The sequence below is a fragment of the Lampetra planeri genome, chromosome 10, assembly GCF_965212315.1.
Source record: "Lampetra planeri chromosome 10, kcLamPlan1.2.h2, whole genome shotgun sequence".
Lineage (NCBI taxonomy): Eukaryota > Metazoa > Chordata > Hyperoartia > Petromyzontiformes > Petromyzontidae > Lampetra > Lampetra planeri.
In genome coordinates this window covers 3375392-3388445 of record NC_136116.1, presented here as the reverse complement: position 1 = coordinate 3388445, position 13054 = coordinate 3375392, and the positions used below count along the sequence as shown (strand labels likewise).

General features: G+C 49.9%; 1 protein-coding gene across 1 annotated transcript; it reads right to left on the bottom strand.

The window, feature by feature from the left end:
* Positions 1-379: 379 nt before the first annotated feature.
* LOC144720855 (Krueppel-like factor 7) lies at positions 380-11989 on the bottom strand. The gene is made up of 4 exons (XM_078597947.1): positions 11521-11989; positions 4752-5460; positions 3240-3363; positions 380-2668 (listed from the first exon to the last, which is right to left on the bottom strand). The coding sequence occupies exons 1-4, from the start codon at positions 11620-11622 to the stop codon at positions 2617-2619; spliced, it is 987 nt and encodes a 328-aa protein (XP_078454073.1). The 5' UTR covers positions 11623-11989; the 3' UTR covers positions 380-2616.
* Positions 11990-13054: the final 1065 nt, after the last annotated feature.

Sequence of the window (13054 nt, the reverse complement as noted above, 5' to 3'; positions counted from 1 at the left end):
TTCATGCCAAGATCGTTCACTTGTTGATGTAGCCATCTGGTGAAATTTGCAAACCGTCCCGGGACATTAAAAGTTCCGGTCTTTGTCAGTTGCGTAACAAACCACCAATCGAGACAATGCACTTACGAGTATTTGTCCCCTCTTCCAGTATTGTGAGATATTCATCTTCCCACGAGATGTCCCGGTCTTTTTGTACGTCCGAAGGTGGCAACCCTCTCGTGAATATCAAAGGCAGGTGTGCGCCCTGACTCGGCGCTTTAGAAGTTTTGTTCTGACAAGGATAAATACCGTGCAACCATTGCCGCAAGCAAGTGACAACTTGCCAAGAAACGCACTGCACTTGTGTGTGCAGTCAAAAACAATAACAGGACAATATAAATTTCGTGAAATGCCACCTACTTTAATGACACAAATAGGCTTACATTCATCAGTCTTGCCAAAAAAAAACCTCATATACAGCCATTTTTTTGTAAAAGGACATGTACAATGGTAACTAAAGATCAAGACGAAGAGACTTACAAAGTCATAATCTTACAACATGTACATGTTTTTTATTTTTACATTTTTTTAATATTTTGTTTTACAATTTCTACAAAATAGAGTGCTATAACCAGCTATGGCAGAGTGTCTTTGGGAGTTGTTGCTTTGCATAAGGTGCAGTAACAGGAGCTTAAAAAGCCTGATTGTAGGCCTCTGGAACTTGTGACCTAAGGGCCACGGACTTTAAAGACTCGTGCAGCTACGTACCCCCCACTGTTGTGGACATACTGCTGTACCTGGCTGGAATCGTGTATATATGAAGGGATGACCTGTGTTGAAATATTAAATTCGAATTAGAACTTTAACGGTGGTGACCTCCTTGGTGTGAATTTTGTACCCATTTGTTTTTTTTAAAGAAATTTCAAATAAACCATTGCATTTCGTAATTTAGCTACAAATTTACACAAATTTACAAAAATAGTAAACAAAAATAAATTATTTCTTTAGCAATAATTTTAGCTGCTTTCCACTTTGGAACTCATAAATACCCATTTGTGGCCATTTCTGTCGAGTGGGAATGTACAGTCCTGTATTCCTAAAACATTAAGGCAAGAATTCACATCCTCTATACAGAGAATTTTATCAGTTAGTGCGTCATGTTCAACATGCTTTTCAAACAATATTAAAATAAAAATCAAATTATGAACTCATAGTTGCCAAAGAATACCTTTAAACATTTGCATTGCAAAGATATTTTAAGTGGGTCTTGTGACCGACAGTCAAATCAGCAGACTGGGTTTGGAGTGTCAAACCAGGTTTCAGAACGATTCCAATATTTGCCACTCCACTTATCTAAGGCATGAGATGTGCCGAGGGTTACGTTTAACTTTGGTAATAAATACAAGTGTACAAAAAGGGCATCGGCTATATTACGATACATACATTTTAACGTGTATAAAAAACCCAACATTACTTACGAAGTGGATAGAGGAACACACGCGCAAACACACTGCGAGTGCGACGCATGGCTCCAGAGATTCCTTTAGTGTAAGGCACATACGTATGTTCATCAAGTGGCCGTGTTTGGTACATTTATTGTCCGTCAAATATGCCGACGTTGCACCGCACGTTTCCTCTTGGATTTTGTTGCCGAGCCACGCGCCTGGCTCCTGCCGCCAGGTTGTGGCGCAAACCGGAGCAGACCGCACAAGTTACACGCACCGCCCCTGTTATCTTTTTTTGAGGAAAGACCAAAACCGAGGTGGGTCATCGGTTACACGTGGCTGCAAATATACGGGTTCGTGTTTCCGCTTCTGCAGTTGCTGCTCGATCCAGAACGAGGCTGTCGAGCAAAACGCCCCAAGTGATGCACCGCGGTCCAGGTGCTCGCTAGACTTCCCGCATCAGACACTGTTGGCTGGACGCAAAAAACGGGACGTGGTGGGGACAACCGTTTTACTACGAATCAGCTTTTAACTCGTCGCATACTGCTGCTTGCGATGGATTCAATGTCAAGTCTCGATCCAACAGCCTTGTCAAGACGCCCAATGCAGCTCAACCTAGGAACACATCACCCGTCCGGTTTTTATTCTTAAAACGGCAACTTAAAAAGTGATATTGACATAAAATGGTACGTGGCGATGCATCTTGTTTAAACGCAAATGCTCCTTAAGGATGCAGAAAGTCCCGGTACGACGCAGTGGCGCCTCGCTCACGGCAGGTGCTTGGGTCGCCCTTTCTGTTGGAATGTCACAATTCGAACAGGAAGTTGAGCGCGCGCAGATGGCGGGGCAGAGGGAAGCCTGGTGGCCGTGTTGAGAGTTCGGAAGTGACGGCAGTGATGTCACGGAGAAGCAGGAACACGAAGGGGCGCATAGCCAGCCAAGGTGTCACATCCATGACAGCAGCAGCACAGGCCAACACAGCCATTGTGCCAGAAGAGCTCCACGTACTTGAAACATATGTTTTTTTGTTTTTTTTTATTTTATGTTTTTTTTTGTGTGTATTTTTTTAATTAATGTATCATCATCATTATTATTATTATTACAGTATTAATATTTTATTGCTATTATGGCTTTATTTCAGTCCTGGAAATATCCACTGATAAAAATGGCGCTGGCGCCAAAGCAACGGGCGTCATTGGTGCCTCTTCATGTGCAGCGCCAGGTGATCAGACCTTGAGAATGACCTGTGAATAAAAACAAAACGAAATTAACAATCGATCTTGGGTGTTGTTACTTTGATATGTTAGCCTTGTCTTTTTTGTTTCGTAAATATGTGCATGGCTGGACTATTAAGAGCATGCATTGCGATTAAACACGCACATGATGCGTGTGCATGAGAATCGGTTGTTTACAGTTTGGGAAAATTACATGTATTACATTTAAGCTAATGGGTATATATATATAAAATGTACACAAAACTGAAATTTGTTTGCAAACAAAGCGATATACGGTAGAAACTGGGATGTAAAATTGATTGGTTCTTGAGTTGAATCGTGAGCCAAAAATCACGACAATTTGTAATATTTATCGGGGTGACAAATCCGTACTGCCAAAGAGTCTTACATGCCACAGCGTTTTGGGAGCGCAGATGCATTTCAGACGCTACATTTTTAAAAACGCCCAACTCGCACTGTGCATTACAAAAGCGCGACTCGTGTCGGTCGTGACGAAACACCGAGAGTGTTTAAAACATGAAGGCTCAGATTCGCCCACCCGGGGGGCTCCGTGACCCCGATCGCGAGCACACCACCACACCTGTCGCAGTGCGCGCACTTGAAGGGCTTCGCCCCCGTGTGCTTGCGGTAGTGCCGCGTCAGCTCGTCGCTCCGCGCGAAGCGCCACTCGCAGCCCTCCCAGGAGCACTTGTACGGCTTCTCGCCTACAAAAACACCGCAGGAACGATTCCATATTCTCATCAAGGAGCGCAAACAAAGTCACGCGAATTCCGGGCATCCTCGCAGCAGCGGCTTTTGGTTAACCGTCGAGCAAGGACGTTCACCGCATCGCGCGCTTCCAGATGGGTTTTCTGCGGCCATCTAGAACGCACTTCCTTCCGATATTAGGAAGCCACTGGAGCTTTGCACTTCTTAATCTGGATTGAAAACGTATTTGTAGAGAACTTATTTGTGTGTTTAGATTGTTGTCTTTTCCCCCGCACCTCCGATCAGCACGGTTGGCTACGTACAGTACGAGATAAGTTAAAGGTGCGTACATATTCTGCGATGAGACAACGCTTCCGCCATTCCTGCTGGCAACGCGACAAACACAAGCGCAACGGTGTCCAGCCAACTGTACCGCCCCGGTGTTATTGTGCTGTGACGAGGTAGCGTGGACCAGCTGGGGGCGGCATCGTCAATCACCTGTGAGCGTTGCTCGTACTCAAGTGCACTCGACCCAAATCATGCACGGTTGTCTGGGAGGGGGTTCCCGTAAGCCCTTTTCACGATGATCAGAACTCTGCAATACCTTGAGCAACTGTTGTACAATTTCATATCTGACATCTGTGCCAAAAGCCCTCGTCTCATGCACGTGGTATTTCGAAATGCTGCAGTGGACGCCCTGACCACAGGCCATCTCATATCCGTTTGCGCAATTTTTTAATTCGATAAATCGTCTGCATTTATGCACGCAATGATGAAAGCTAACAATTACTGCATTGGTAGGTGACAAGTGTCCATCAAAGTTTTGAACTTCCATTTGTTTCTCCTGCTCACATTTTTGTGTAGCCACCAAGTTGCCAAGACAAATAAAATGTGCCTTCCTAGTGAAGAGGTGAAGAGGCATTTGCTTAATTACTGGTTAAGTCTTCAAGTTTGGCATTGTGCACAAGCCATCGCAAGAGTGCACCCTCCTCTTAATCCACAGTATACATGATATCATGGAGCTGTATTAAGAATACTCTTGTCATGAGATATTAGGATGTTTAGGATTGCATGAATCACCTCCCTCTGGATGGAGTTTCTACAGTGAGACTTTAATGGTCTGTCCAGCCAACTTACGGATTTCATTCTCACCATGGCCAGAAAGCCCCATTATTTCTAGTCCGAGATGCCTGGCAGTTCACAAGTCACAGTTCTTCATCATTAAACACACAGCCATCCCTGAAGACTGACGATTTAACCTCCCAGGTCTTTGTTTTTCTTCGAGGACCAGATCCGGCCCATTGGGCGCTTCATTCCGTGATTCGGTACAATTACAGCTCGCGTCGTAATCGTCGCCAGGCCGTCACTGCTCAATAATTGTATTCCGGTTCCTGCGCTTCCTCACCTGTGTGTGTACGCTGATGAGCCTTGAGGTGCGAGCTCTTGGTGTACACCTTGCGGCAACCGCTGAAGGGGCAGCGGTGAATTCTCTTCTTGATCTCCAGCGAGCCCTCGGCCTCCCCACCGACCCGGCACGGCTTGGCGACGGCGATCGCCACCGCCTCGGCCACCGTCGCCACCGTCACCTTGGCGACGCGGTGGTGCTGGTGGAGGAGGGAGACGGTTCGCGCCGGGTCAACGTCCGCGCCCGCCTCCGCGGGGGTTTGCACCCCCTCGGACGGCGAGTGTTCGGGAGAGGACGGCGGCGTGAGGCTTCCGGCGTCGCTCAGCTGCTCGGCGCTCGGTGTGCGGGGCAAGCCGGGCAGGGAGACTCCGTCGCCGATGACGCTCTCCCAAGACGCGTCGCTCTCCGTGGGGCTCACGCTCTGGCAGCTCCGCTCGGCGGCGTCCTCCACCGAGTCGGAGCGCGCGAGCATCAGGCCGGCGGCATGGCCGCCCGGCTGGCAAGCGAGGATCGTCGGCGCCGCCACCGTAGGCGTTTCGCTCTGCTCGGAGCAGGCGGCGAGAAAGCGCTGCCAGGGATTGCCCTCGCTGTGCTCGCGCTCGCGACGCTGGCAGGGCTGGCTGCTGCCGCTCCCTCCGCCGCCACGGCCGCCACCGCCGACACCGCCGCTCGGCTCCGTCTGGAGGTATCGCTCCATCTCCAGACAAATCTGCAACCGAGAAATCTTTCGTTGAGATATCATCGTGGTTCCACAGCTGGCTCGCAAAACGGGGATTAATCTTAAAGCTTGTAAAAATAAAATAAAAATATCTCAATGCGTTACAGATCGTGTAATTAATTGGCCGTGACTTCAAAGCTCTCATATAAATGGACAGCCTTATATCAAATATTGATTGTTTACTTAATGGCAAAAAGTCAACTCATAATTGTCTGTTGAAACATTAATACAGATGAGGTCATACTTGCAGCAGCGAACGCTTTTTAAGCCAGGAAATGTGACACCACGTAAACATCATGGCCAAGCACAGCAACGCGGCCCTTTTACACGGCTCTAGAGTTGCCAGCACCTGGAGCTCATCAGCCCCGTGCAAGGTGTGCCCGCAATAATATTCAACAATGGACAAACATGACTCGAAAAAAAAGTCCACAAAATGTGTATTACAGGCGCGTACGAGATCAAAGCAGCGCGATATTGAAAATAAAGACCAGCAGTGCCCGTGACATTAAATCCAGCGCTATAATTAAATTGGTCGAGTCCCACACACACCCACACCCACCCTCTTCCCTCCCCTATTGCTGGAGCAGCTATGGCAGTTTTTTTTAAACTGATAAAATTGCGAAAAACTCATAAAAACCTCTCTGCCATGTTTCAACTTAAAAACAGAATTATTGTGAAACTCTGTGTTAAGCAGTTGCCTTGAAATGATAATATTAAGTGTTAACATGATAAACATATATAACAATAACCATCAGCACATTCATACTAAAACCCCACCATCCCCCCCCCTAATCCAAAACCATGTGCCTCATATGGACGATGTTGACTCTGGAAATACTGGTGACATTCCAACGGAGCCTCCCTCTTACAAACATGCAAGATGACTCAACACCGCTTAGCCTACGCTTTGGCTACGATGCCTAAAAAGAAGACAAAAAGCCAGGCCAACGTCTCACTCTTGAAACGAGTAACACAGAGCTCCTTGCAACCAAACTCCGCCTGCCGCCTCCATCCATGCCCTCCCTGAACGCTACGAGAAGGGCAGGACAAAAGTCGGTCAAAATGATGGAACATGGCCAAGATGGGATGGGTTGGGTGGGGGTGGGGGCGTGGGGGTTTTGCAAGGAAACCCACCGCCGAAAGTTCAGGAACACCGCGTTCACCAGCCGCAGGCACGCACTGAGTGAATTGTGAACATGACCGTCAGGCAAACAATGGCTCCATCAGCATGTGACCGGTACTGCGACTTTTTACGAACGTTTTTTTTGTCGGGAATTGAATGTACGTGTGCATGTTGAACTTCTTTCGCGCCGTACGTAGGCAACCGTGCTAATCAGACAACAAACTAAACACACACACATGTACACTATGATACCTCCTTTACCAGTGGCAAAATATAGTAATAGGTTTTTACCCTTTCAACTGGTACACAAACTGACACCTTTATACAAGTCAAAAAGTCAGACCCCCCAATCAACTTCAAGGACAGTGCATATCATTGTCATTATCAGAGTTGTTTCTTTTTGTTTGCATTTTGACAGCTTGTGTTGTGGTTATTTCAAACATGATGCCTTGTATAAAGGTGTCAATTTTTGTACCAGTTGAAAGGGTAAAAACCTATTACTACACACACATGTGTTTGGCCAAATTCTTAAGCAAGCCGATCTCCCTCGCGAGCGTTGACAGTACTACTGGCTATAATTATCCCAGACTCAAGTTGAAATTGCATACTTCCACAGTTCCAATGCTGAACTAGTTTACAGCCGGGAAGTTACTTTTAAGGGGCCGTCCATAAACGACGTCATGCGATTTTGGACGATTTTTGACCGACCCCCCCCCCATCGTCACACGGCGTCACAAAAAGTCAGACCCCCCTCAAATATGACGTCACAAAGCTCTGCCCCCCCCCCCCCAAAAAAACATGCTTCAAATCGCTTTAAACTATTGTCATTGTAGTGCGTATTTAATGTCGCGCTGCACTCTGATGTTGTCGGAAAAAAACATTTATTAAAAAGTCTATTTAATTAAGTAGAACGTGTTGTCTATATGTATTTAAAGTTGCGCATTTTGATGTGACGTCACATTTCTCACCCCCCCCCCCTCGTCACACATCCTCACAAATGTCTGTGACCCCCCCCCCCTACGTGCGCGACGTCATTCATGGACGGCCCCTAAGCCAACGACCCAGGTGACCACTGCGCATAGCACAGATGCAGCAGGCGGTGTGCATGGGGCAGTAGCTGATGGTGCCGCAACATCGAACGTGGGGGGTTTTGTTTGTGTGTCGTTGTTTGTCCTGGAACTCCCGCCGCATTTGGCCAATCTGCACCGACCTGCGCAGTGAAGTACGGTCGAATATCCCTCGTTCGGAAGTGGATTGGCAAACGGGCTGCTGCTGCTGCAAGGGGCCACGTTTCTTTCCCATCCCAAGCACCGAGGAGGGACCGGCCAAAGGAGCCCAGCGGCACTCTGGGTCAGGAGGGGAACCAGTCCACGTGTTCACACCCCCCCCCCCCCAAACTCCGCTCACTGGTGGTGGTGGTGGTGGTGTTTGCTGCACATTAGCCTAGCGGTGGAGCGCAGTGTGCACGGTGTCTTCTCATCCGTAACGGGGGAAATGCAACAGCTGGTTGTGTGCACAGTGCAGCATTTCCCCAATTACAGCCGTGCGGGTGTGGGGGGGGCTTGCCATTACATACCCCGTCCCATGTTTGTGTTTGTCATTCGCTCTGCCTGTATTGGGACAGCCCATACAAACACACCCCCCCAAGCACGTGGGGCTCGAACGTTTTGCAAAGGCCGAAAAAACAAACCTCCCAAAAACCGTTTTAACAAAGCGGCTGCATTAGTTCCAGTGTGTGTCTGGAGTCTTCGGTGCATATCTAAGTGCGTTATGAATGCACGGCACCTGTACAGGTGCATGCACTCTAATCTAATGCTTCTTCAGCGCGGCTCGGCTCACCTTTACAGGTGCACAGGCAACTGGCAGCACACACAAACACCCTAATAAACCCCGCTGCTATGCAGTACACAGACACACGCGGCAGTTACTCTGTCATTAAACTGGCCTGGCTCCTGTTGTGTAATCTCCCTCTCTCTCCTCCTACTCTTCTGTGGCTCCTCTCTCCTCCTCCTCGTCGTCATGGGGCACGCGGTTATAACTCCGTGATGGCACCCGTGAATAATGGTCAGCTCCTGGCTACGTGACCCATTTACAGCGTTCTCGGCTGGGCTGCGAGGTGTCCAGGAGATGGCAGTACAGCAAGTGTTGTTCTTAAAATCCATCTGTGCGGACCTCTGAACGCGACACCTCTCCGATGCGTGGTGTATGTGTTTTTTCTCTCTCTCTCTCCAGGTACAGCAACTTCGGTATCATCCTCCCACAAGAAACAAAGCGCTGCTTACCGATGGAGTTGGTCGCACATACCGATACAGCAGAACCCTCCTGAAAAAAATCTTTGCAGACTCAGCAATGTTTGCCGGGGTAAAAAAAAGAACAATTCTAACCAACTCCTCACACTGTGATGCATTCAATAAAGAGCCCGATGATGCACGAGCCAGCAAAAACGCGCGTACACCACCACCAATTTATACAGCCTAGCGTGGGGCACCGGATTGGAATAGGCGTTCATCCAGCGGTGGAGAGAAACTGACCGCGTGCGTAACGCGGAGGTGTGAGGTTACACGCGGGGTGCTGCGCCACACGCGGTCATGCAATTAGTTTTTTCTCTGGATGACATCACCCCGCAAACTCCCCCCTCCCCCACCAACCCCCGGTCGGAACTCTGCAGCGCAAACGCGAAAGTTTGTGAGCGAGATGCGATGGCTCCGTGTGATTTGCGAACGAAGCATTTGCAGATTCCGCATGCACACGCGGAACTCGCTTTAGCGGTGACTCATTGTGGAGTCTGTTTAAAACAACTGCAATGTGTCTAACGACCGGTGGTGAGATTGGATGACCAATTATTTGAAGCCACTCGCTTGCGGAAGTGACTCATTGTTGAGTCTTGTTTAAAATAACTGCAGCGCGTCTAATGACGAGTCGGTGGATGGCCATTATTTGAAGACGGAGTTCTGCGGAGGCCTTCATCCAGCAGTAGATTGGTTATGTTTGGGGGGATGATGATGATGAGACCATTGGGTAACAAAAAGTGAAGCATGCAAACGTAAACGCAGGAACGTGGTAATGTGTCGCAATAAAAAAGGGCCATTTCCCGAAACGTCACCCATTGTTTTATGGCAGCGTTATTGACCAAATGAGTTGAACTTTTGTTATATGTGCTTATGCACCACTGCCCAAGCTGACAATCTTCGTTGTGTTGAAAATGTGTGCTTTTTTTAAAATCAGGCAACAGCTCAAAAGCACTTGCAATTCATATTAGTTTTCCGAATCGTAAACCAAAAAGCCAATTAAACATATTACCCGCCAATGAATTGTTAAAAATTTTTGTATTTAATAAACAGCAAATGTTGCACGTGTGAGGCTCATCATTTAGAAGTAATCTGACAAGCCTGAGCCTGCAAAACAGCTGTGGCCAGTTAAAGGCGATACGCATTCTTTGCCGATTCCCGTAATGGGAGATATTTTTTTAAGTCCATTGGCCAACTCAACATTGAACATCATTACGGTAGAGCTATTCCCATCCCATTTCAGGACGGTGATAGATGTCGATTTGTTGTTGGGGAGGTCTTCCTCCAGCAGTGGTTGATCACGGCTGATGCTTATGATTTTCACGACTGGCAGGCATGTTTGCATCGGTTATCAACAACCACCACAGTTGTGTTCCCATGGCAGCAGATTCTTCTGGGCATTGATTCACCGACAATAATCATATATGATGATAGGTTTACACACTTAAAAGCCAAGCGCAAGTCTCCAAGGCCGGATAGCATGGCGGTGAGTTCACTCAGATGGTCTGCACCTGAGCAAACATCACAACCACTAATAATGCCCCTGTCGCTGCTGTAGCAGCGATCGTTTGAAGCGACTTGTGTGTCGGGTCCTGACCCCCTAACTCACCACAGCAAGCGATGGACAAACATTCATCATCATCAGTCATACTCAATCTACTGCTGGATGAAAGCAGCCCCCCCCCACCACCACCAACCTCTCCCCTCCGCACCAAGCCGTCACCACCTCCCACCTCGCGCCTGCACACGGGCTCATTCCATCGCTCCATCTCCTCGTTGCACGGTTCCACATTCTCGGCAGCGTTCCATTCTTTGGCTGCCACTCCGGCCATTATCTCCTGCACCCATCCCTTCTGCTTCTTCTAAGGACCGATTCCTTTCCAAGGCCACTCACCTCTCTCGCTGTGTCTCTGCAGCGTGAAATCCCATTGACCTGCGTGCGTTCTGCGTTCCATTCACTTTCTGCTACTCAATGCAATCGCAGCGACTCACGAAGCCCTCACTACAATGCGATGAGCATGAGGGTCTCTCTCTTCCTCTGAGAAGTTTGGCTGATTTTTAAGAAGTGGTTTGCATACAGCAGGAAATAGGTGAACCCCCCCTCCTCCCACGCAATCCGAGGCGATTCTGCTGCAGGTCGAAACGTTTGCAGGTAGCAAGGCACATCATTGCACACGTACACACATTCACGTTACTCGAATTCTGCAACTCTTACCACCCCACGGTACCTCCGAATAGTTTCAGCCGACTTAGCAATTGCAAACCTACTCCAGAAACTCCCCCCCCCCCCCACCAGGCACACATACACAAGTGTTCACCCAGCACATGGCAAAGTGAACACGCGTGCGTCCCACTCTGGAATTCTCTCTCGCCCGCTCAACTCCCTCCCCTCTGCTGCAACCCACGCTCCCCTCCCCCCTCTTGTCGCTGTTTGTTTCTGGCCGCTCGGCGTCTTGGATACTCCGAGCCTGTGCCCTGCAATCTCTGATGTTTGTGTTAAGAGGTAGGCAGTGAGAGCCACCAGGTACCCACAAAACTCTTGCGCAATACTTGCAGTGTACCCAGGTGTGTGCCAGCCACCAGACCACATCGACGCACGCACCTCGAGCCCCGCACACCACCACCACCTCGGCCACTCACCTGCTGCCAGGTCTCCTCGAGCGACGGCATCGCAGAGAAATATCCCGTGTCGTGCACCACCTGGAGCTCGTGGAAGATGCTGTAGCTGGGCAGCACGTCCATAGCAGCAGACGCGGCACGCAGCTCGCCACCACCACCTCCTTCACCTGGTCACCCACCCCCCCTCCTCGATTTACCTCCTCCGTCAAACGTCCCCAAACCCAGCTCTCTCTGCCCTTCTCTCTCGCTAACCTCGCCCGGTCGGGTCGATCGCTTTGGACGCTTCAACAAGCTGGACGGATGCTCAGCAGGCTAGCAGCTGCATGCGGTGGTGCACGGAGGAAGGTTCCGTGTCGAATGCTCTCGAAGATCCGCTTGCAGAATTACTCAGCTGCAGCCCCATGCGATTGAATGAGACTGTCGCTAGCGAGCTGCCTGCGTGCGCCACCTCGTTTATATTTCTGTTTTGGGTTTGTGCGCAAGAGCAGAGTTCGTACTCCCAGACCCCCCCTCTCTCTCCACCCCCAAGCACATCCTCCTCCATCCACCCCCCCATCACCTCTCACCACCACCAAACTTCCCCCTCCCCTCCCGCCCGCCTCCTCCTCCCCCCACCAAATAAACCCCCCCCCACCACCACCACAACCCCCCACCAACCCCCTCCACCAACCCCCACCCACCAACCCCCCCCACCCACCAACCCCCCCCACCACACCCCCCCACCTCGCACCCTCCACAGCCACGAGCGAGGTGATGTCACCGCATTGGCAGCGCAACTTTTTGCAAACAACCGGCGCCCCCCCCCCATTGGCTGAGGCGGCGTGGTCACGTGGCCGTGGATGGGGCGGGCCAAGCGGCGCTATTAATAGCGGCGCTATAAAAGCTCGCGGCGAGGCTGAGGAGAGGCGAGAAGTGGCGCGCGCGCGGTGACGTGAGGAGTGCTGATCGCTGATCGCAGATCACGACGATGATCACGATCACGACGATGATCACGATCATGACGATGATGATGATGAACACAATTGCCTGTACGGCAATACGAATTATCCGCACGCCCGGCAAGCGATGCAGATGTCGTCGCTGTCAAATATAACGTCATCGGCCATGGTCGATTCACTGCAGGATGAAGCCCTCCCTCCCAATGCCGCCAGTTGTTGCGCAGCTGTTACAAAGATGTCGACGCAAGCCCCTTTTGTCGATCAGCTGCTTAGGTGAAGGCCCTACTCCCGTTGTCAGTCGTGGAAGTGGTGGTGGGGGTTGACCATACTTCACCATGCCGGTCAGTTTCTGGTTGGTGTTATGCCACCGATGTGATGGCTGTAACCGGGAGTTTGGTGTTTGCAATGCGTCACGATCTCAACGAGTATGACTAGATCGATATACTCCTACCAAGGCTATGTTGAGGGTGGTATGTGTATGTGGGAAACAGGGTACCAAGCGGCACGCTTTGCATGTCAAGACGTCACCGATCTTCAGCGAATGCACGGCCCGCTAAGTGACAGCCACCCGCCCTCAGAGGGCCAAGATTGAGGCTGTGTGTACACTGGTGGCTTTA